General features: G+C 52.1%; 2 protein-coding genes across 6 annotated transcripts in view; one reads left to right on the plus strand and one right to left on the minus strand.

The window, feature by feature from the left end:
- The window catches only part of ZNF609 (zinc finger protein 609), a 126,033-nt gene that overhangs the window by 76,673 nt on the left and 27,840 nt on the right, over positions 1-21,520 (plus strand). For all 5 annotated transcript variants that reach the window (XM_075132943.1, XM_075132942.1, XM_048866613.2 and 2 more), the window contains one exon: positions 13,004-13,229. In XM_075132943.1, the coding sequence (XP_074989044.1) occupies positions 13,004-13,229 (226 nt within the window). The remainder of the gene's footprint in view (positions 1-13,003; positions 13,230-21,520) is intronic.
- On the minus strand, positions 7,340-9,154 carry LOC142073465 (uncharacterized). Its single transcript, XM_075133306.1, has 2 exons — positions 8,270-9,154; positions 7,340-7,881 (listed from the first exon to the last, which is right to left on the minus strand). The coding sequence occupies exons 1-2, from the start codon at positions 8,847-8,849 to the stop codon at positions 7,340-7,342; spliced, it is 1,122 nt and encodes a 373-aa protein (XP_074989407.1). The 5' UTR covers positions 8,850-9,154.

The following is a 21,520-nucleotide window of genomic DNA, read 5'->3' on the forward strand; positions in this document are numbered from 1 at the left end:
TTGCTCGTTACAGATGTAGCACAGTAAGGATATGCCTTGCATACTTGGAACATTTAAAAACTCCTGCCTAACATCAGAACTATGCATGCTTTTGGGGTCCATAGGAATGTCTGATCCTTTTTGGAATCTTGCTAAGTTCTAGGCTCATGGTTGTCTTGTGGCAGTGAGTTCCGCAGGTTAATGATGTGTTTTAGGTGTGTTTAAAATAAGAGGAATTTTTAAAAACACTTCCTTTCCTTTTCATTGAATGTCCCATTGCTTGTGTATTGAGAGACGGTAAACAGAAACACCCGATCTACCTTTTCTGTGCCCTTCATTATCTTGTATAACTTCTATGTTCCTTCTTATTCATCTTCTCTCTGAACTAAGCAGATCTACCTCTTTGGTCTCTCCTCGAAGGGCAGTCCCTCTAGGTCTCTACTACTCAGAAAATGATGACAGTAATTCACAGCACTGAAGCGTCTCCATTCTTGATAAATGATAAACTCTCTTGATAAATGATAAACTCTTTTGGTCGTGATAATTATATTTAAGGTTTCTGGCTTTATACTTAAGCTGGAATTTACTGAGAAGATCTTGCATTTGGGGAGTGAGGAGAAACTTGTAATTCTAAAACAATAGTTTAGAATAGTTTTCCAGTTATCACCTCCACCATCATGTAGTCAGCAGGGTTTCCTGTTCTTGTGGATCATGCAGAACTTGTGTGGCTGAAGTCCCAGCATTCAGTGTGTGCAGATGGTATAGATCTGGGGATGTAAAATATATGTGCAGGAGGCTTGTGATCTATGCTCGTGGTGCATAGGGCTCCATGAAGGCACAGGTGAAAGTGTTCACAGCTCTGGCTAATAGTGAGAGCTCTTTTCTCTCTAAATATCCATGTGTCAGAACTCTGCTGGCACTAAGCACCTCTGCAGGTGGGACAAGTCACTGCATTCTTCTGTGCCATGGTGCCCCAACAGGATTATCATCAGTGATGATATTGCTGTTTTTGGCTGGGTCAAAATAGAACATTACACTTGTCAATCAGTCCGTGAGGTTTAACAGCCTCTGCATGCACGGCTTCCCAGGGCCACAGGTTAGCCTGCCTCCGCGGTGAGTTCTGCAGTGATTGCACCACTGCTGTATAGTCAGGAGTGAAGTGTGCATGAGCACTCCCAGAAGACTCTGTACTTCACTGGCATTCTGTGGTGCTGACAAGCTTTGGTTGGCTGCTTTCTTGTTAGGATCTGGTGCTATTCAAGCTGCAGAAAAGATGTAATGAGGATTTATGGCACTCACATTTAGCTCCATGTAGGGTGAGGTTCTTCTCCTGGAGTCTTTTAAATACTGCTTTGAATGATCTGTCATGTGCCTCCCAAGTGTGTCAGATGTTGTCCCTGGGGTCTGATTCCAGGGCTGCCTGGCAGAACCTGCTAGAGTGTGCTCTGGAGCACATAGGCAGCGGAACAGGTGTCAGCATTGAGTCTTCTGAGTGCTGAAGACCAACGTGCATTGACAATATCATGAGATATCTTCACGTTGTTGATAAGCAATATGGAGTTCAGGCTTGGAGTAGGCTCTGGTTCCCATTTGAGGTTACTGACGATGCCATCCACAGTGGGTGGAGCTGCAACCTCCCAGAAGACAGCAGTGTGTGGGAGATGCATATTGCCACACAGTGTGACTCTCTGGGCTCTGAAGTTCTCATGGTTGGCTATATCCACGGGGTCTATGGAGGAGTCCATGTGCCTGATGGCATGTGAGCTCAGAGTGGAAGCCTCAGAGTGCCTCGGTCTGGGTATCACTGGAGCAGTTGGTCAGTGGTAATTGCCACATGTCTGGAGATGTTTGAAACTCCTCTGACAGTGTGAAGGGATGCGAGCGCTGAGGCCCTCTCATCTCTGAGTCAAGATTCAGCAGTGCCATGCACAGTAAAAACACTGTTTTAGTGATGCTCATTCAGTCTGGGCCATTACATGTGATGATGTTGGGATTCCGTAGAGGGGCTGTCTTGCTGAGCTATGGTTTAAGCTGCTTCTAGGCATTGTCATCCTGAACACTGACACTGACTCCTGAATCAGCACCTGGTGGGGAAGTGGCAAATATTCCAAGCTTCTGTGGGTTGGAGCATATGCGCTGTGCATTATATACACGTGGGCTGCCGGGCCTGGAATGGGTCATATGGTGAGTTCAGTCTCCCAGATTGTGTATCTGAAGCAGTGCACTTGTTCAGGCATGTGGTCTGGAGAGACTGTGTTCTCCATAGAGCACTGTGTTATCTGGAACCTCAGGGTTCTGGGGGGGGGGGGGGGGGGTTCTCTATGTTGTGAGAGGCAGCGGTGTGCAAGTAGCTGGCCTTGCTGCAGATTGCTGCTCTGGCAGGACCAGATGGCTGTCCCTCCTGGTGATGGGTGGGATGATGGCAGTTCCAGCCTCCTGCCTGGAGAGAGCCTGCATCTGTAGCCTGACTTACTGCCTTTTGAATTGCAGCTTGCATTGTATTGATGGATTGTGGCATGTTATCGATGCCTCATGCTTGTGGGTCTGACACTCCAGCAGCACGGGCAGCGGGTATCTCAAAGCCGTACTGTGTTCTCTGTGCTGACAAGCTGCTTGCCCTAAACCTCCCACTTCCAGACTCTTCACCTGAGTGTCACTGCACACCTACTGCTCCTCTCCTTTTCCTTGGCTCCGTGGCCCCCTGATCTTTTCTTTGCATGTGGCTGATCCCCTCCTCACTACGCCCACCCAAAACAAAGATTGTGGAGGTACAGTGATGTTTGCCACCATTCCATTGTTCACTGTGCTTGTGTGTTCCACCCTCCCCTCCCCTGTGTCTATCTGGTATGTTTAGACAACACTGTCCCATTGTTTCCTTGGATTCCCTGGTCCGTCTGTCTATATCCAGCTGCTGTCTCTTTTCTAATACTTAGTCCGTAAGCTCTTTGTAGCAGGGACTGTCTCTTTGTTTTGTGTTTGTACAGCATCTAGCACAGTGAAGTCCTTGTCCACGCCTGGGGCTCCTGGGTGCTAAATACAAATACTAAGTAATCCTGTACAGTTTAGGACAATCTCAGATCTTCGTTCTGGCCCTGTCCGTGTTAGGAGACTTGCAGATGTTGGCTAGCTAGTAGTGGTTAGTGTGTAGTGTCTCACTTGGCTCTTGCCATGTTCAGTGCTCTTCTTGAAGTTGGAGGATTCTCTGAGGCTCTCTGTCGATGAGGAAGGTAGATCATGTTTAGAAATGTGTTAGCTAGCTCCTTTTACCTAACAGGTTTGACACACTAGTGTAGCCAGGGGGTTAACATGTTAGCTGGTGTAGTGCTGACCACAACCAGCTATCTCATTTGAAAATGTGCTAAACTCTGGGTATGCTAGTGTGTTAACACATCTGTTAATACTACCTATGTTTCTGGTGTAGACATGGCCCAAGTTTCTTCACTGCCACTGCTTAATCATCTCCAGCGTCAGATGTCTCAGACCTGTTGCCCTGAAAAGTGCAGTCACACAGCTCACTTTCTGGTGTTACTTTAATGTCTGATGCTATCAAGAAATTTCCAAAATTGGCTTGGTGGTTTCTGTCTGGGTCCATGTGATGTCGGGGTCAGGGGTTATAATCCAGCCTTGATGCCAATTCTATTTGATTTTTGTACCATGTATCTCTGTTTCTCTAGGTTTAACTAACTGCTGCTCTGTGTACTGATTAAGATGTGCTGGCCCTTTAATGTGAATTATCTTCAAGACACCACATGGTAGCATGGCTGCTGGAGGCATCTTGGCATGGGCTCAGGATGTCAGACAGCTGACTTCTGTGCAAGTCCAGAGGTGTCTGGCCCTCCCCATGTCAGCACCTGGCTGGGAGTTCCCCTTGCAGAGGGGTTTGGCTTGTTGTCTGTGTGGGGTGAGCAAGGCACCAGAAACACCACCACTTTGCACTGGTAGCATGTTTCCAGCAGCATGTCAGCTCTGAGCTCTAAGCCTGCTGCCGGAGAAAGGTTTCAAGATCACTCTGTAATCCCCCAGTCCAGTTCTAAGATCTCTCTGTGATCCTTACAGCTTCTTGGGGCTGCATTTTCTTTCTTGTTTTCCCCATCCAGCAGCCTTTGTGTGGTTTTCTGGGTTAGCTGTGTTAGATTCTTATCTTAGTCACCAGAGTGTGGGTCCCTGATGTTGGAGAAGAGACAGGGCTCTGGTGTGGTAAACACAAAGTGGGTTCTTCATTGCAGCTGCTGGACAGATACAGACTCTACCACTCTCTGACATGCACTGGGCAGTGAAACGTATGCTGCACAGCTATTACCCAGGGGCTGTCTAGTGCCTCGCCCCCGGGAGAGCAGTCATTCCGCCACAGACGTTAATAGCTTTAGCCTCAGGACCCCCAGCAGGCAAGGTAGTAGTAGCCTCGCTGTACAAAGGGGAACTGAGACAGGCAATGTTACATGGTTTGCCTGAGGTCACACGGGGAATCTGTGGCTGAGCTAGGAACTGAAGCCGGATGTGAGTCACATGCCGTGAAACCTGACTTAGGGTATGTCTACACTACGGAATAAGGTCGAATTTATAGAAGTCGGTTTTTTAGAAATCGGTTTTATAAATTCGAGTGTGTGTGTCCCCACAGAAAATGCTCTAAGTGCATTAAGTGCATTAACTCGGCGGAGCGCTTCCACAGTACCGAGGCAAGCGTCGACTTCCGGAGCGTTGCACTGTGGGTAGCTATCCCACAGTTCCCGCAGTCTCCGCTGCCCATTGGAATTCTGGGTTGAGATCCCAATGCCTGATGGGGCTAAAACATTGTCGCGGGTGGTTCTGGGTACATATCGTCAGCCTCCCGTTCCCTCCCTCCCCCCGTGAAAGCAAGGGCAGACAATCATTTCGCGCCTTTTTTCCTGAGTTACCTGTGCAGACGCCATACCACAGCAAGCATGGAGCCTGCTCAGGTAACCGTCACCCTATGTCTCCTGGGTGCTGGCAGACGCGGTACGGCTTTGCTGCACAGTAGCAGTAACCCCTTGCCTTCTGGCAGCAGACGGTGCAATACGACTGGTAGTCGTCCTCATCGTGTCCGAGGTGCTCCTGGCCGCGTCGGCTGGGAGCGCCTGGGCAGACATGGGCGCAGGGACTACATTTGGAGTGACTTGACCAGGTCATTCTCTTTAGTCCTGCAGTCAGTCCTATTGAACCGTCTTATGGTGAGCAGGCAGGCGATACGGACTGCTAGCAGTCGTACTGTACCATCTTCTGCCAGGCAGGCAAGAGATGAGGATTGCTAGCAGTCGTATTGCACCATCTTCTGCCAGGCAGGCAAGAGATGGGGATGGCTAGCAGGCGTACTGTACCATCTTCTGCCGAGCAGCCATGAGATGTGGATGGCATGCAGTCCTTCTGCACCGTCTGCTGCCAGCCAAAGATGTAAAAGATAGATGGAGTGGGTCAAAACAAGAAATAGACCAGATTTGTTTTGTACTCATTTGCCTCCTCCCCTGTCTAGGGGACTCATTCCTCTAGGTCACACTGCAGTCACTCACAGAGAAGGTGCAGCGAGGTAAATCTAGCCATGTATCAATCAGAGGCCAGGCTAACCTCCTTGTTCCAATAACAACGATAACTTAGGTGCACCATTTCTTATTGGAACCCTCCGTGCAGTCCTGCCTGAAATACTCCTTGATGTACAGGCACCCCCTTTGTTGATTTTAGCTCCCTGAAGCCAACCCTGTAAGCCGTGTCGTCAGTCGCCCCTCCCTCCGTCAGAGCAACGGCAGACAATCGTTCCGCGCCTTTTTTCTGTGCGGACGCCATACCACGGCAAGCATGGAGCCCGCTCAGCTCACTTTGGCAATTAGGAGCACATTAACCACCACACGCATTATTCAGCAGTATATGCAGCACCAGAACATGGCAACGCGATACCGGGCGAGGAGGCGACGTCAGCGCGGTCCCGTGAGTGATCAGGACATGGACACAGATTTCTCTGAAAGCATGGGCCCTGACAATGCATGCATCATGGTGCTAATGGGGCAGGTTCATGCTGTGGAACGCCGATTCTGGGCTCGGGAAACAAGCACAGACTGGTGGGACCGCATAGTGTTGCAGGTCTGGGACGATTCCCAGTGGCTACGAAACTTTCGCATGCGTAAGGGCACTTTCATGGAACTTTGTGACTTGCTTTCCCCTGTCCTGAAGCGCATGAATACCAAGATGAGAGCAGCCCTCACAGTTGAGAAGCGAGTGGCGATAGCCCTGTGGAAGCTTGCAACGCCAGACAGCTACCGGTCAGTTGGGAATCAATTTGGAGTGGGCAAATCTACTGTGGGGGCTGCTGTGATGCAAGTAGCCCACGCAATCAAAGATCTGCTGATATCAAGGGTAGTGACCCTGGGAAATGTGCAGGTCATAGTGGATGGCTTTGCTGCAATGGGATTCCCTAACTGTGGTGGGGCTATAGACGGAACCCATATCCCTATCTTGGCACCGGAGCACCAAGCCGCCGAGTACATAAACCGCAAGGGGTACTTTTCGATAGTGCTGCAAGCTCTGGTGGATCACAAGGGACGTTTCACCAACATCAACGTGGGATGGCCGGGAAAGGTGCATGATGCTCGCATCTTCAGGAACTCTGGTCTGTTTCAAAAGCTGCAGGAAGGGACTTTATTCCCAGACCAGAAAATAACTGTTGGGGATGTTGAAATGCCTATATGTATCCTTGGGGACCCAGCCTACCCCTTAATGCCATGGCTCATGAAGCCGTACACAGGCAGCCTGGACAGTGGTCAGGAGCTGTTCAACTACAGGCTGAGCAAGTGCAGAATGGTGGTAGAATGTGCATTTGGACGTTTAAAGGCGCGCTGGCGCAGTTTACTGACTCGCTTAGACCTCAGCGAAACCAATATTCCCACTGTTATTACTGCTTGCTGTGTGCTCCACAATATCTGTGAGAGTAAGGGGGAGACGTTTATGGCGGGGTGGGAGGTTGAGGCAAATCGCCTGGCTGCTGGTTACGCGCAGCCAGACACCAGGGCGGTTAGAAGAGCACAGGAGGGCGCGGTACGCATCAGAGAAGCTTTGAAAAACAGTTTCATGACTGGCCAGGCTACAGTGTGAAAGTTCTGTTTGTTTCTCCTTGATGAACCCCCCCGCCCCTTGGTTCACTCTACTTCCCTGTAAGCTAACCACCCTCCCCTCCTCCCTTTAATCATTGCTTGCAGAGCCAATAAAGTCATTGCTGCTTCACAGTCATGCATTCGTTATTCATTCATCACACAAATAGGGGGATGACTACCAAGGTATCCCAGGAGGGGTGGTGGAGGAGGGAAGGAAAATGCCACACAGCACTTTAAGCACAGCACTTTAAAAGTTTACAACTTTAAAATTTATTGAATGACAGCCTTCTTTTTTTTGGGCAATCCTCTGTGGGGGAATGGCTGGTTGGCCGGAGGCCTCCCCACCGTGTTCTTGGGCGTCTGGGTGTGGAGGCTATGGAACTTGGGGAGGAGGGCGGTTGGTTACAGAGGGGCTGCAGTGGCAGTCTGTGCTCCAGCTGCCTTTGCTGCAGCTCAACCATACACTGGAGCATACTGGTTTGGTCCTGCAGCAGCCTCAGCATTGAATCCTGCCTCCTCTCATCACGCTGCCGCCACCTTTGAGCTTCAGCCCTGTCTTCAGCCCGCCACTTACTCTCTTCAGCCCGCCACTTACTCTCTTCAGCCCTCCACCTCTCCTCCCGGTCATTTTGTGCTTTCCTGCACTCTGACATTATTTGCCTCCACGCATTCGTCTGTGCTCTGTCAGTGTGGGAGGACAGCATGAGCTCGGAGAACATTTCATCGCGAGTGCGTTTTTTTTTCTTTCTAAGCTTCACTAGCCTCTGGGAAGGAGAAGATCCTGTGATCATTGAAACACATGCAGCTGGTGGAGAAAAAAAAAGGGACAGCGGTATTTAAAAAGACACATTTTATAAAACAGTGGCTACACTCTTTCAGGGTAAACCTTGAAAGTTAACATTACATACATAGCACATGTGCTTTCGTTACAAGGTCGCATTTTGCCTCCTCCCACCGCGTGAACGGATTTTGGTTGAATGCCAGCAAACATACACTGCAATGCTTTGTTCTACAGTGATTCCCCAGTACGTGTTGCTGGCCTGGAGTGGTAAAGTGTCCTACCATGAAGGACGAAATAAGGCTGCCCTCCCCAGAAACCTTTTGCAAAGGCAGAACCGCAAATGCCAGGGCAAAGTAATCCTTTCACATGCTTGCTTTTAAACCATGTATAGCATTTTAAAAGGTACACTCACCAGAGGTCCCTTCTCCGCCTGCTGAGTCCAGGAGGCAGCCTTGGGTGGGTTCGGGGGGTACTGGCTCCAGGTCTAGGGTGAGAAACAGTTCCTGGCTGTCGGGAAAACCAGTTTCTCCGCTTGCTTGCTGTGAGCTATCTACAACCTCCTCATCATCATCTTCTTCGTCCCCAAAACCTACTTCTGTATTGCCTCCATCTCCATTGAAGGAGTCAAACAACACGGCTGGGGTAGTGGTGGCTGAACCCCCTAAAATGGCATGCAGCTCATCATAGAAGCGGCATGTTTGGGGCTCTGACCCAGAGCGGCCGTTCGCCTCTCTGGTTTTCTGGTAGGCTTGCCTCAGCTCCTTCAGTTTCACGCGGCACTGCTTCGGGTCCCTGTTATGGCCTCTGTCCTTCATGCCCTGGGAGATTTTCAGAAAGGTTTTGGCATTTCGAAAACTGGAACGGAGTTCTGATAGCACGGATTCCTCTCCCCAAACAGCGATCAGATCCCGTACCTCCCGTTCAGTCCATGCTGGAGCTCTTTTGCGATTCTGGGACTCCATCATGGTCACCTCTGCTGATGAGCTCTGCATGGTCACCTGCAGCTTGCCACGCTGGCCAAACAGGAAATGAGATTCAAAAGTTCGCGGTTCTTTTCCTGTCTACCTGGCCAGTGCATCTGAGTTGAGAGCGCTGTCCAGAGCGGTCAGAATGGAGCACTCTGGGATAGCTCCCGGAGGCCAATACCATCGAATTGTGTCCACAGTACCCCAAATTCGAGCCGGCAACGTCGATTTAAGCGCTAATCCACTTGTCAGGGGTGGAGTAAGGAAATCGATTTTAAGAGCCCTTTAAGTCGAAATAAAGGGCTTCATTGTGTGGACGGGTGCAGGTTTAAATCGATTTAACGCTGCTAAATTCGATCTAAAGTCCTAGTGTAGACCAGGGCTTAAAGGACCTGCAAGGTCTGTTGTCTGCATCCTCACTCAAAACTGCCAGGTGTCTGGAGGGGGCTTTAAAGTGGTTGCTTAAGGGGTGTGCGTGTTGGAGCGCTACCTAATGAGCATAATTTCTGCTGCAAGTCTCCCTGCCTCGACATCTGCTTCTAGAACCAGACTGGCTGGTGCTGAAGTGCTGGCCCTGTGGTGGGGGTTTGATGTGACTAGCTGAAGGGGAGAGAAGCTCTCAGACCTGGCTTTACACGGACTGCTGCTTGCCGCTCACAGTAGGGCTGGCTCCAGCTGTATGTGGCTCTGAGCCTGGGAGGAGATTCATGGCCAGTGGCATCGCTGTGCTTAGGAGGAGGACACTGTAATTACTTCCCATGGTGAGACTAATGAGTCCCTGGCTTCTTCCTTTCGCAGATCAGTCTCTGTTCACAGGCTGTCCGCCTGCAGCTTGTGCAGTGACCAGCAGACCAAGCCTCTCACCTTGTGTTGGGCTCGATAAAAGAAGCAGGATGAAAAGCCCTATCACTGGGAGATAAAACATAGGTGTTAGGTGAATTCAGGGATTGATCTTGTCTCGACCACTGGCCCACTTCTCAGCTCCGTTCCAAGTCTTCCCAGGACCTGGCTACCTGTCTGCCAATCTGTCTGCTGGGGGGAGGTGTTGTACTCTCTCTCCTTTGCCTTTGAGGTTTTTTTCTCTTTCTCTCTCTCTCCCCCTTTACCTAAAGCTGTTGCTCCTCCTGGTTTCTCTTTTCTCCGGACAGACAGCTGATAAATAAGGCTTCATTGGTTCCAGTGCAGAGTGAAATATGAAATCCCATAAAGCCGCCTTGCTTATTAGATGGGTCTCAGTGAACTGCTTATTATGCACTGTGGCATAACGCAGATTACAAATGTGCCCAAACGATAATTAGCAGAGCTGGAACTGTAATTAAACACGCCTCTGCTGCACTGTGGTTTCTGTTGCAAAGTGGAAGGAAGCTGAACGGTTTCAAAACCCACAGGTGCCCTTCCTTTCCTCTGCCACACAAACAAGCGATCAGCCACTGCTCCCAGCGCTGACTAGCAAATGATACTCGGGGCTGAATGCTTCCCCACCTGACGCTCCATTTCTGCTAGTCCTGCTGCCATCAGCCAAGTTGTGTCAATTGCACATGGTTCCTCTCCAGCTATTTCACTGCAGGGGACTGGCGTTAATTTGTAAATGGATGGGAGTTGAAGGCAGTCTCTTTGCTTGTGCTAGGGGTTTGCTCAGGGAGAGGGGTTTTCTGGAGCTGTTTGCTTTCTTGGGCCCTAGCGGTTCCCAGGGACTCATTGTTTACATGGGATTTGCTGAGGTGCCTAGTGAGGCCCCCTTCTGCACATGTGGCTCGTATCTGCCCTGGTGAGGATCCGCGCCCCGTCTTGGGCAGAGGAAGTATGTGGAAGGCAAAATTCTTTCTTCTCTGATCCTTCAGGGAGAACAGGCCATGGGCAGCTCCAAAAGGGGCTTGGACAGCACAAGTGCAAGGTGTGGCAGTCTCTCCAAAGGGTTGCCTCAGAAATGAAGGCCAAGAATCTGGATCCTGAGGGATTTGTTGCTGTCAGCAGAAAGCCAGGCCTGCTGTCAGGAAAAGCCCACAGAAGAAACAGCATGCAGGCTCTGCCGCTGAGTGGGGAGAGACTGTAACTCAGTCACTGCGGAGGAAACCTTGGGGCTGTCTTTAATGCTTATCACACTGGATTCGCTTCGATGGGCTGTCCAGAGGAGAGGAGGACAAGGAGCTAACTGCAGGCCAGCGGCACTTTGCCCTGTCTGCTTTGGTAACACGGGCAATGGCAAATCCATCCACCCAGCTTCTGCCAGCATGTGGCAAACTACTACATTTTACCATGGTGCTTCCCACTGCCTTAGAACACCCCTTTGCCTCCTGCTTCTCCAGCATCGGTGGTAGGAAGCTTGGCCCCCTCCCCTGTTCAGCGTGCTGGTTGCTAATGGAGTTGCAAATGTCCCTGACGTGGGGCTTGGGTGTGGGAAGATGGGGGAACTCAGGCCCCACAGCAGAGGTTGTGTGGAGTGAGGCTGGGCCTGATTTGGCAGCCGAGGTTCAGTGTGTGGTCTTGCACTCCAGCTAACGGTTTCGTAAAAAGGCAGGCTTAGCAGAGGTCGCTGTCACAACAGGCAGCTAAGGATAATGTTTTGGCAGCTGTTCAGGGACCAGAATTTGTCTCAATGGGAGTCTGAACATTTTGTGGCTGTTGACAGTTGAGTGCCACAAATAGCGATGACTTTACAGTTGGAAATGCCAGTAGGGCCATCCCCAGCAGGCAGGGCACCTCCTGGCAAGCAGCTTGGAGACCTCCGCTTCCTGCCTCTCTGGGGCTGAGGACAGCAGGCCGCCAAGCTTCCCATGGTTCTAGCTCCAGGGCTGTGCCAAGCAGCAGGCTTGCAGAGGCATGTCCTGGCTAGCTCACTGCTGGATGCTGTGGAGGTCTGTCCCGACTCCCAGAATGACTTGTGTTGCAGTTTGTGAGCTTGCTGGTGACTTACATGGGGGTGGTTTTCTTAGTGTCTGCTGCTGCTTTTTGCTGCTCAGCATCTTATCAAGATCAGAAACCCTACTCCTGGGGAGGAGGTCAGAGCACAGCCCGACCAGCCAGCAAGAGTAGTGCTGCAAATCCCCATTGCAAGGGTATGGTTGGGGGTCTGATTCAGTGTGGGTGGGAAGGCTGCTTTAGCTGGTGGAGGGTGAGAAAATGAGCTACGCTGTCTGGGCACTGGAGACACAGGCTGTATACCAAAGCATTCCATTGACTGGCAGTCTGGACAGGACTCTGAAATGAACCAGCCCTTTGGCTTTTCTCCTCTGTCACACGGTGCTGGACCATAGAGCATCAGCTGGGGTGACTTTCTAATCTGCTCAGCCATCTGAGCAGGCTGCTTGCATAGCCGAGTGGCTGTGAGCCTGGTTTACTGAGCTGGGGATGGGGGTGGCGATGGCCACAGGGTTTGTCTGTGCTCCACCCAGTTCAGCTGACTTCTCTGCTTTCCATGCAGACCTACCCCAGCTCTGGCACTGAGGAAGTGACTTTCATGTGCAAGAAAAGCAAGATGGCTGGCTTTCCTCTTCACCATGAGAGACCCCCTGCGTCATCCCAGGGCTCTGGTGCATGGAAAGCAGAGGTGTAGGGGTTAGTCTCTAAACAGGCAGGGAGGTTGCTGGGGGTCGATCTGGTCTGGGGTAAAGCTGGGGAGAGGCCATTGGGATGGAACAGGTATCTGAAGGGTGCCAGCTGCCTCTCCTGCCCTGCCCCAGCCAGTCTGGCAGAATTCTGTGATTCCTTCCATCAGATCCAGGGCTGCTTTTCCGGGTGTTGATGTTCAGGCAATAGCCAAACCAGATCCGTCTCCAGGTAGATTGACTGACTGGCTACGGGAGACTGGGGATCCTGTTCTGGAAAGACTTTTTGTTGTTGAAAGCAGCCCAGCCAGAGCCTCTCTGGCAGGGCTGAGGTCCAGGAGGTCTCCAGCTGAGGAACAAGGGTGGGGCCTAGACTCTGTTTGTAAAATGCTGTTCTTGCAGTGAGCCATAGTTTATAGGCATATCAGGGCTGGAAAAGACTTATTAAATCCTACTCCTCTGATGGAGGCTGGATGGGCTGTGAACCTGCTCTGAGCAAATAGGCCAAATGGGACAGTGGCAGGAGGGGGGCGCCCTGATTTGTGTTCTCCAGGAAAGCGGGAGGGCCTTGCTGGTGTTTGCTTTCTCCTCGGTGCTCTCCCCAGTGGTCACTGGTGTATTTCTCCTTCCCCGCAGATGGAGTCTCCAGTCTCCACGCCTGCAGTTTTGCCCTTGCATCTCCTGGTCCCCGTTGTCAATAATGACATCTCATCACCATGCGAGCAGATCATGGTACGCACTCGCTCTGTGGGGGTGAACACCTGCGATGTGGCATTGGCTACCGAGCCGGAGTGTCTGGGCCCTTGTGAACCCGGCACCAGCGTCAACCTGGAGGGCATCGTCTGGCAGGAGACGGAAGATGGTAAGTGCCTTTGGAGAGCTTGTCTGTCCTCTTCCACAGTTGGATTGTTGTTTGTCATACCGTTGTATTCATTGCCAGGTGTGCACGCTGCCCCATCCCCAGCATTACCCTTCCAGGCCTAAGAGGGGTGGGATATTCTTGGAGGACTGTAGCTGGGATGGGAGGGGTTCAGAGGGCATGTCTCAAGGGTCACTTCAAAGTGTGAATCTATACAGCAAATCCAGTAACAGTAACAAGTTAGCCCATAGCCCAGACAGGATGGAAACACCCAGCACCCAGTAATGCTGTTGTCACATGAATTAAAGCAGATAAAGAAGGGAGCGCACCAGGCTCTCCCCCTTTCCAAACTGAGGTTTGTTCATGTTTGTGAATCTCTCCCAAGGGCACACGTAACCAGCAAGGTAGCAGGAGGCTATTGCTAAGTAACTGATCCAGTCGAGCTTTCACAACAGGCCCTAGAGGAGATCAGGGTCCCAGGCCAAAGGAGCCTTTTTCTGATGGGTGCTGATCTGGTCTTGTGCACAAAGCCTGGCTTTGTGTTCGGAGTTCGTGAGGGTTGATGAGGTTTAGCTGCCATTGGACCCCTGCCAGCACCTCTGTCCCAGGTTATTTAGAGAGCTCAGGGCACAGATCTCTCGAGGTATGAGAGGCACAAACCTGTGCTCGTCCCTGAAGTTGAGACCAGTCATCGTCATGAGCTCTCTCCACAGCGCTGTGTGCCCCTTTAACTGCCTCTGTAGGAGTTCGTAAATCTGGAGGCTGCGTGGTGAGCATGGGCCAGAGCAGTGTGTGCACGGCATCCTGGCAGTGCTGTGGGTAAGTTCAGCTTCCCCGCAGCTGCCATTGTTTAATGGGGCAAGGAGGGTGCTCTAAAGGCAATGCAGAGGTGCTTGGGGAGGAGAGCCACTGGCAAGCCAAGGGAGCGGGTTTGGGCAAGCAGACCTTGCGAGACCAGGGTGTGCGTTCTCCCCAGGCCAGGTGCCAGGCTGGCTGAGTGATGGGATTGGCACCACCTTCTCGTTGTGATCTATTCCTAGTCTAGAATTACTACCTGTGTGCACAGGAGCCAGTCCTAAGGTTACCTGCCCTTTTCCTGACTCCCTCTGAACTGCAGTGCTGGGGATTACTTTTCCAGGGTCAGTGTATTGAAAAGATCTGGAAGTAGATAGCCCACTGCTGTGTTTCCCTTGTATTTGCTTGGCTCGGGACATTCTGGATTTGCCTTTTTGAAAGTGGCCTTGTAGTTCATGAAATACAGGGGCCATTCGTGTGAACACCCACAAAATGAACATTGGGTGAATGTCACACAGCTAGTTACTGAAGGAAGCACCAGAATGTGGCTCCTGGTCAGAAACTCCTCAGGCTTCAAAATTGGGTTGGAGAGTACAGAAGACCATCCTTCCCTATGAGACTCCAACTGTCTCCTGCTTCCTGGGAGGCTGGAGGTACCAGGAGAATACCCTTTCATGTGGCACGTCTGGTCCCAGCTGGAACTGGGACGTGGGAACAGAACCCAGAGGGGTGGGGGGAGCACTTGGTGACAATCCGACGCCTCAGAGAAGCTCATTCCTAGAAATGGACACCCCTGCGTCTGCTCCTCCTTCACTAATGTGTGTTGGGGACGGGGAGAAGTGGCAGGGGCACACACTGTGCTCTTGTGATTGCTAGTACAGAAACTCCCTTTATTGGCTCAGATGATCATTACAGCTCAACTTAAACTTAAATCTCCATAGGCAGGGGTACGCTGCTGTCATTCAGCCAGAGGTTGCTTGTTGCAGTGTTGCAAGCAGAGGTTATAAACCATATCTACAGCTTGTGTGTAATTTTGCTGGAGTTCGTTGCTTTGTGTAGGTCTCCAGTACATAAAATGATACATGGGCAAAACCAGTTCTGTGCAGCCCTCAGTACTGTGTAAAGATCATGGGTTGGGCACAACTCCCCTACCATTTTTTAAATATGTGATTGGCCCGTGGCCAAACGGTGCAGCTACAACAGTGCAGCTGTGAGAATGGAGCATATTCCCACTGGGATGAGAGCGAGACCTGAAGCAGTTGGGAGAGGGGGAGCTTTCTGGGGTGTCACCTTAGAGCCTGTGTCCCAGTGGGGTCTGGCCAGAGCGGTAAGGCAGGAAACCGGCTGTTCCATGCCGCTCCGTCCCCTCCATTGCTCTCTGCTCAGTTGTGTGGTTGGAAACTTTCATCAGATTCGTGGCCAGCAAGGAATTGGAAGTGGCTTTCCCTGGTGTACCTGAGGAAGGAGGGAGCAAGTATGTTGCAAAAACCCTGGGGGATTCCTCCTTTCTCAGCTAGCGTTGCCGGTGGGGAGGAGGAAGCAGGTATTGGGGCCTGGATTGTGGAAGTCGGCGTGTGCTGGTGGAAGTCTGTGCTTGCAGCTGTCAGCCTGTGGCATAGCTGAAACTCACTGAGGGTGTGTGAGCCAGCCGTGCTGCTGGCTGCCCTTTCCACTCTGTGCTCCTAGGATTGGATTGGGGAGAACTGGAGGAAAACATAGGGCTTTATGCTGATGAGCCCTGCTCTTGGGGTAGTTTTAAAGCACTCGTCTCTGTTGAGTGTCCAATCAGCTGCCTGCCAAGGTCTCGCTCTGTGACGCAGACTTAGCAAACAGCCTTCGCTTCCCTCCAGTCTACTCCAGGAGTCTGTGAGCCACTGCCTGGTCCCCACGCATGGACTCTGTTGCTTTGGTCCCACGTATCTATGCTGCAGTCAGTGCCTCACATTTCAGACAAGCCGGCTGTGCCTGCAAGGGCTGGAAGAAAAGCAGCTTGGCTGCACTGTGTGTAAGATCTCTTCCCCCTCAACTGCCCCAAACTTATTTCCTGTCTGCCTGTAGGATTGTGACCCTCCCCCTAGAGTCCCAAAGTCAAGCTCCTGGTTCCTATTAGAGATGCAAAAGGTGAAATGGTTGTCTGGTTAACTAGTAAGCATTAGGTTTACCGTTAACCAACCTTAACCGTTGACCCCGGCAGCCCCATGCCAGCTGGAGGGCCCCCGGCCGTGCAGGGCTGGCCAGCTGGAGCAGCCCTGACTGCGCCAGGCCGGCCAGCCAGAGGGACCTCAGCCCCAGCCCCTGCCGCACTGGGCTGGTTGCAGGGACCTTGGTTTACGGTTAACCAGCTAAACAATATAATTTTAATAACTTAACCAATTAACTTTTTTTACCAATATTTACATTCCTAGTTCCTATAGAGGAGCAGGCATCTGTGCCAGCTCTATTGTCAGCCCCTCACTCGAGATGGACTCTTCATTCAGATCAGGGCCAAGCAGGGCTTGAAAAACCCACTCGCAAGTGGGAAGCCAAAGGCCATCGATTTCTGCCAAGTGTAAGCTTTCGTAGAAAAGAGAGAAATTAGGGATACTAGTAAAGAAAACCATTCTAGTGTGTCCTGATGGAGAGAGTTCCTGAGTCTGCAGACAGCGTCTCTGCTGCTTCTCAAAGCTTTCCCCAGGCTACAGCAGCATGAAGCTGACAAGACTGGTTAATCGACTGCTGCTGTTGAGAGTCCTGTGAGGAACCATGAAACTGACAAATTGGATCTCCCAGTCTTGTGTCAGGAAAGCTGTGAGCAGAGGCAGCACTGGAGCTATTCACAGGGGAGGGGAATATAAAAAGAGTCTGGAAGCAGGGATAAGTAGGGAGACCACCAGCTTCACAGCAGCAGCCAGGAGGTTGAGCGAGATTAAACCACCCTGCCCCATGAATAGTTAAGAGGCTTTGGGGTGGAGAAGGGACAGATGAAAGCTCCTGAATTCTTCCAGGAATCAGAGGAGTGGAAGTTTATCAGACATCTGTTAGCAAGATGGACTACTTGAGCAGGATCCAAGGGCAGCAGCCTGGTAGGAATTTACCTGGTGTCTGGTAAAAGTGTTCAAGCCTGATTGCTACACACAGCTCTCAGAGACAGCTGCTGCAGCAGGCCGCCTGCTCCATACAGGAATTAGTTGAGGCATGGCGGCCACTTTCCACTGCACTAATTTCTAGTCCTCTCTGATTCAGGCTTAAACAACTCCGTTAGCCTCAGTGCCTGGTATTTCTTTTTCACCCCCCCTCTCTTCCATGCCTCTCCAGTCTGTGCAGTTCTGCAGCCTGTCTGCCTGTCCTTCCACATTATCCCTTTTTTGGCAAGTATTGTTTCAGATCTTGCCTTGGAGGCATTCTGCGATTCCTGCTGCTTCGCTATTTTTAGTCTGCAGTAATTCAATGAACTCGTGCAAAGATCCTTCTCAGCCTGGCTCCTGCTGTCAGTAGCAATGGCTTTGCTGCGAGGACTGTGTACCCGGTATTCAGGGCTCAAGTCCTGTTGTCTCCACTGGCCAGTCCCAGTCTTCGGTGCAGTGCTCCTGTCCTGTGTGTAACTAGCAGACTTAGTATAGGGAAGAGCTGACTCAAACCTCTTTGGATGAAGCTCTCCCTAAGAACACACCCACTCCACTTCTGTCTCCTTGCCCCTGCCCACAGTGAAAGGGTGTAGGGCAGGGGTGGGCAAACTCTTTGGCCTGAAGGTCACATTGGGGTTCCGAAACTGTATGGAGGGCTGGGTAGGGAAGGTTGTGCCTCACCAAACAGCCTGTCCCCCACATCCTATCCACCCCCTCCCACTTCCTGCCCCCTGACTACCCCCCTCCCAGAACCCCCGATCCATCCAACCCCCCCCTTCCTTGTCCCCTCCCAGGACCCCCCCACACCCCTAATCGGCCCCCTCCCCCTGGGACACTGACCCCTATCCATACCCCCACCCCCTGACAGGCCCCTTGGGACTCCCACACCTATCCAACCTCCCCCTGCTCACTGTCCCATGACTGCCCCCTGGGACTCCCTGCCCCTTATCCAACCCCCTCCCCACCCCTTTACCATGCCTCTCAGAGCAGCAGGGTGAGCTGAGGCTGTGGTGGATGGGGACAGCAGGGGAAGGGCTGAGGGCTAACCTCCCTGGCCGGGAGCTCAAGGGCCGGGTAGGACGGTCCCGCGGGCCATAGTTTGCCCACCTCTGGTATAGGGGCACTGCTTACAGCACTGCTGTAGGATTACGGCACACACCTTGCTTACGTGATGTGTGTGGCCAAGGCTTGCAAAATGCACCGCATGCCTCTCAAGTGACTGTTCCGTGACCCTAGATGTCCCCAGTGGGTAGAGGGAGCTCTTGCTCCCTGCTGGTGGATTGGGCAGCACCTCTCTCTCTCTTCCCCTTTTTATTTGCTTGATTAATTTTTCTCCACCTCCCTCCCCTGCTCTGTGTTTGGTGTCTCCTCTTCAGTCCATCTGCGCTGATGCTGCCCCTAGCCCTGCCCAAGCAGGACTCTCCCTCGTTGGCAGTTCACTTCCCTGCTTGGGAAGTTGCAGTAGCACCTGTGCTTAACTCCCAGTAGCCACAGCGGGGGGCGGTGCTTTTACTGAATGTCTGAAGCTACACTGCCTGGCTTAAAATATCAGCCCCACAGTTAGCTGATTGCAGGAAGTGCGTGATGTCAGCTACATGGCTCTGTTGCAGGGAGAGGGGTTTGTTGCAACATATGAACTGGTGTTTCCAGCTTCCTTGCGCTGTTCCCTGAGTGGGGTTGATAGATTTGTATGTGTGTGGGCTGTTTTATGCTGGATAAAGACTAGTCTAACTAGGCACAGGACAGAAAGCTAAGCAGTTAGTCTGGGGAGAGATGGCCTCTGCTGACGTCCAGTGAGTGATACTAAGGCTGTTTCAGGCATTTAAACCCGAGACAGAGGTGGAGAGAAGCTCCTAGCAGGATCACTGCAGGCTGCTTCTGTACTTGGGGGGACGCAGCCAGATGTCTTCTTCCCACAGCAGCTACAGACATCGTTTGCTCTGAGTTCACTCCAGTCTTCCTGAAGAAGCTGTCGTGAGTTCCCAGCACTGTACGCTTGTGGATTCTGACCCACGCCTTTCTCAAAGGAGTCTCAGGGCTTGTCTACACTTGTAGCGCTGCAGCTGGGTTGCTGTAGCACTTCGTGAAGATGCTACCTACGCTGACGGGAGAGTCCTCCCATCTGCATAGCACCGTCTACCCCCGGGATTAGGTCGATGCAGTTTGGAGTGTAGACTCCGCCTTAGTCCAGGCCCCAGTGTGAGACAGGGCCATGCTGTGCTCCCGTGGAATGAGAGATGGGTGGAAGGCCCTGACCTGGTGTGTGACAAGTCCCTGGCCAACTGGCTTTGCGTCAGACATGCCCATACTCAGTAATCACTCCAACATAGGCCTTCCTGCACGCTCAAAGCTCCCACCCACATGTTCATCTCTCCCAGTCCGAGCTGCTTGACATCCTATTGTGCCAACCAGGCAGAGGTAATTGGGGCTCATCCAGTCACATAACTTCCTCCTTCCTTTCCTGGGGACTGTGTCTGCAGCCTGCCACCGAACGGTCTGGGGGCTGTGTGCGTGAACTCGTGGCTGGAACTGACTTTCTGTAGCACCACGCAGCCCAAAGGATCACTGGCACTGGGCGGATGATACCCGCCTGCCTTGGCCACCTCTGGGAAGGACAACATCAGGCACACAACAATGGAAGGAGGAGGGGATGTTTTGGCTAGAGCAGCCTCCCCTTCCAAGGGAGGGCATTGCCTCTCCCTGTCCTGTGGAGTCAGGAGGCTGTTTTTAAGCACTTATGGAACTCCTGTATCAGCCCAGAAGGGTAAAAGTTGGTGTCAGCCCCTGCTAGAAGGTGACCCTGGGATTGCAGGGGCTCGGAAGGTTTTACAACTGATGTTTAGACATTCAGCCTTCCCCTCCAACCAGCACTGGCAGACACAGCCATCATGCTGTAGGAGAGCGGGCCCCAGGAGCCCTCTGAAAGAGCTAGAAGGAAACAAATGCCTGGCAAAGCAAAGTAGGGCCTAGATCAGGCCACTGAATGGCCCTAGTTTACTGGAAACTTGGAAACTTTTGGCTTTGTTTCATCCTTGTGATTTTAGCTTTGTGTGATGCAGCACTCTGCTCCCTGCTGTATGGCAGTGGTTGTACTTCCCGGGCCACTCAAGTCTGGGCGACCCCTCTTTGAGTGGCTGCTGCCCCTCCCTGCCTCTCTCGCCCGCCCTGGGAATGTGTTGTGTTAAATGCCTTTCATGGGAGCAGCTGTCTTGGCAGTTTCCCTAATTCTGTTAGGTGTGATTCCGATTTGCTGGAGCTATTAACAGATCTAATTATACTGGAAAGCAGTGCTCTGCTTGCTGCCTCATTAGCTACTGGGTTTCCTTTCCCTCTTGCTTTAATTAACTTCACCTGGAGTGGAGTGCGCCAGCTGGGCAGAGCCTCCTGGCCCCACTTACCTGGATGTGATGGGCATGACCAAGCCAACTCCTGCAATTCCCCATCCCAGTGCCATGGCGACTTGCCGTGGAAACACCTCAGCCAATAGCAGCTTCATTTTGAGCCAAAACAAGCCATTGTCTGACATGCAAACCTTCATAGCAACGAGGCTCACCGCATGGCAACAGCAGCTGCTGCACAAAGGAGACTTAAGAGCTCTCTCCCCTGATCTGTTTGTTCTGAGGGGCAGGGTTGGGGCTGCTCAGGGAGGGATGTAGAGGGCATTGCCTTCTCCCTTGGCCCCCCATTTATTGTAGGTCGCAGTTCTGTTGATATTAGAACGGAGGTGGCTCCAGCAGTACACCTGGGACCCAGGTTTGAATCCGTGCTGCTGCTCTTCCGGGGGCTCTGATGGCAGGGCAGAGCGCTTTAAGGACCAGCAGCGCAGGCCGGTGCAGTCAGGAACACAGCTGCTTGCAGGGAGCTGTGAAAAGCTGCGGAACCCTTGCTCAGAGCAAATTGCAAGGATGTGTAAAAACATGTGTAGTTCTTCTGTACCCCCACCTCCTCTCTGCCCAGACACGCACCCTTCCCCCTCAGTACAGAACACGGCTCCTCCGAGCACCTTCCCACTCCTTGGTCTGACATGGCTGTCCTGCCCCACTGGCTTCCCTTTCTCCACTGCATCAAACTAGTGTCTTGGAGCCTTCCAGGCTCAGCGTACTGCTGCCCCGCATCTCCTAGTATGCCTCCTACCCACCCACTCTGCTAGTGATGGCAGCCTCAACTTATCCCCTCCCCCAGTTGTCTGTCTCTGTGCTTTCTTGCCTGTTGCATCCTATGCATGGCACACCTCTCTGAGCTGGCCTGGATTCCATTCCCCTCACTTAGATCCCCCTGGGAGACCTGCTTCTGCAGTGCCTACAAGGTACCAGCTGGCTCCATCACGTGTCTCACCTGGCCAGCTCCTGTCTGTGGAGAGAGGGGCCAAGAGGGGCACACAACTGGTGTGGGAGA

Source organism: Caretta caretta, chromosome 10, assembly GCF_965140235.1.
Source record: "Caretta caretta isolate rCarCar2 chromosome 10, rCarCar1.hap1, whole genome shotgun sequence".
Lineage (NCBI taxonomy): Eukaryota > Metazoa > Chordata > Testudines > Cheloniidae > Caretta > Caretta caretta.

Excerpts from the sequence above, each read along its gene's own strand:
- LOC142073465 (XM_075133306.1), bottom strand. The coding sequence starts at position 8,849 with ATGCAGAGCTCATCAGCAGAGGTGACCATGATGGAGTCCCAGAATCGC. Across the intron at positions 7,882-8,269 it reads AGGCGGAGAAGGGACCTCTG|CTGCATGTGTTTCAATGATC; the intron begins GTGAGTGTACCT and ends TTTCTCCACCAG.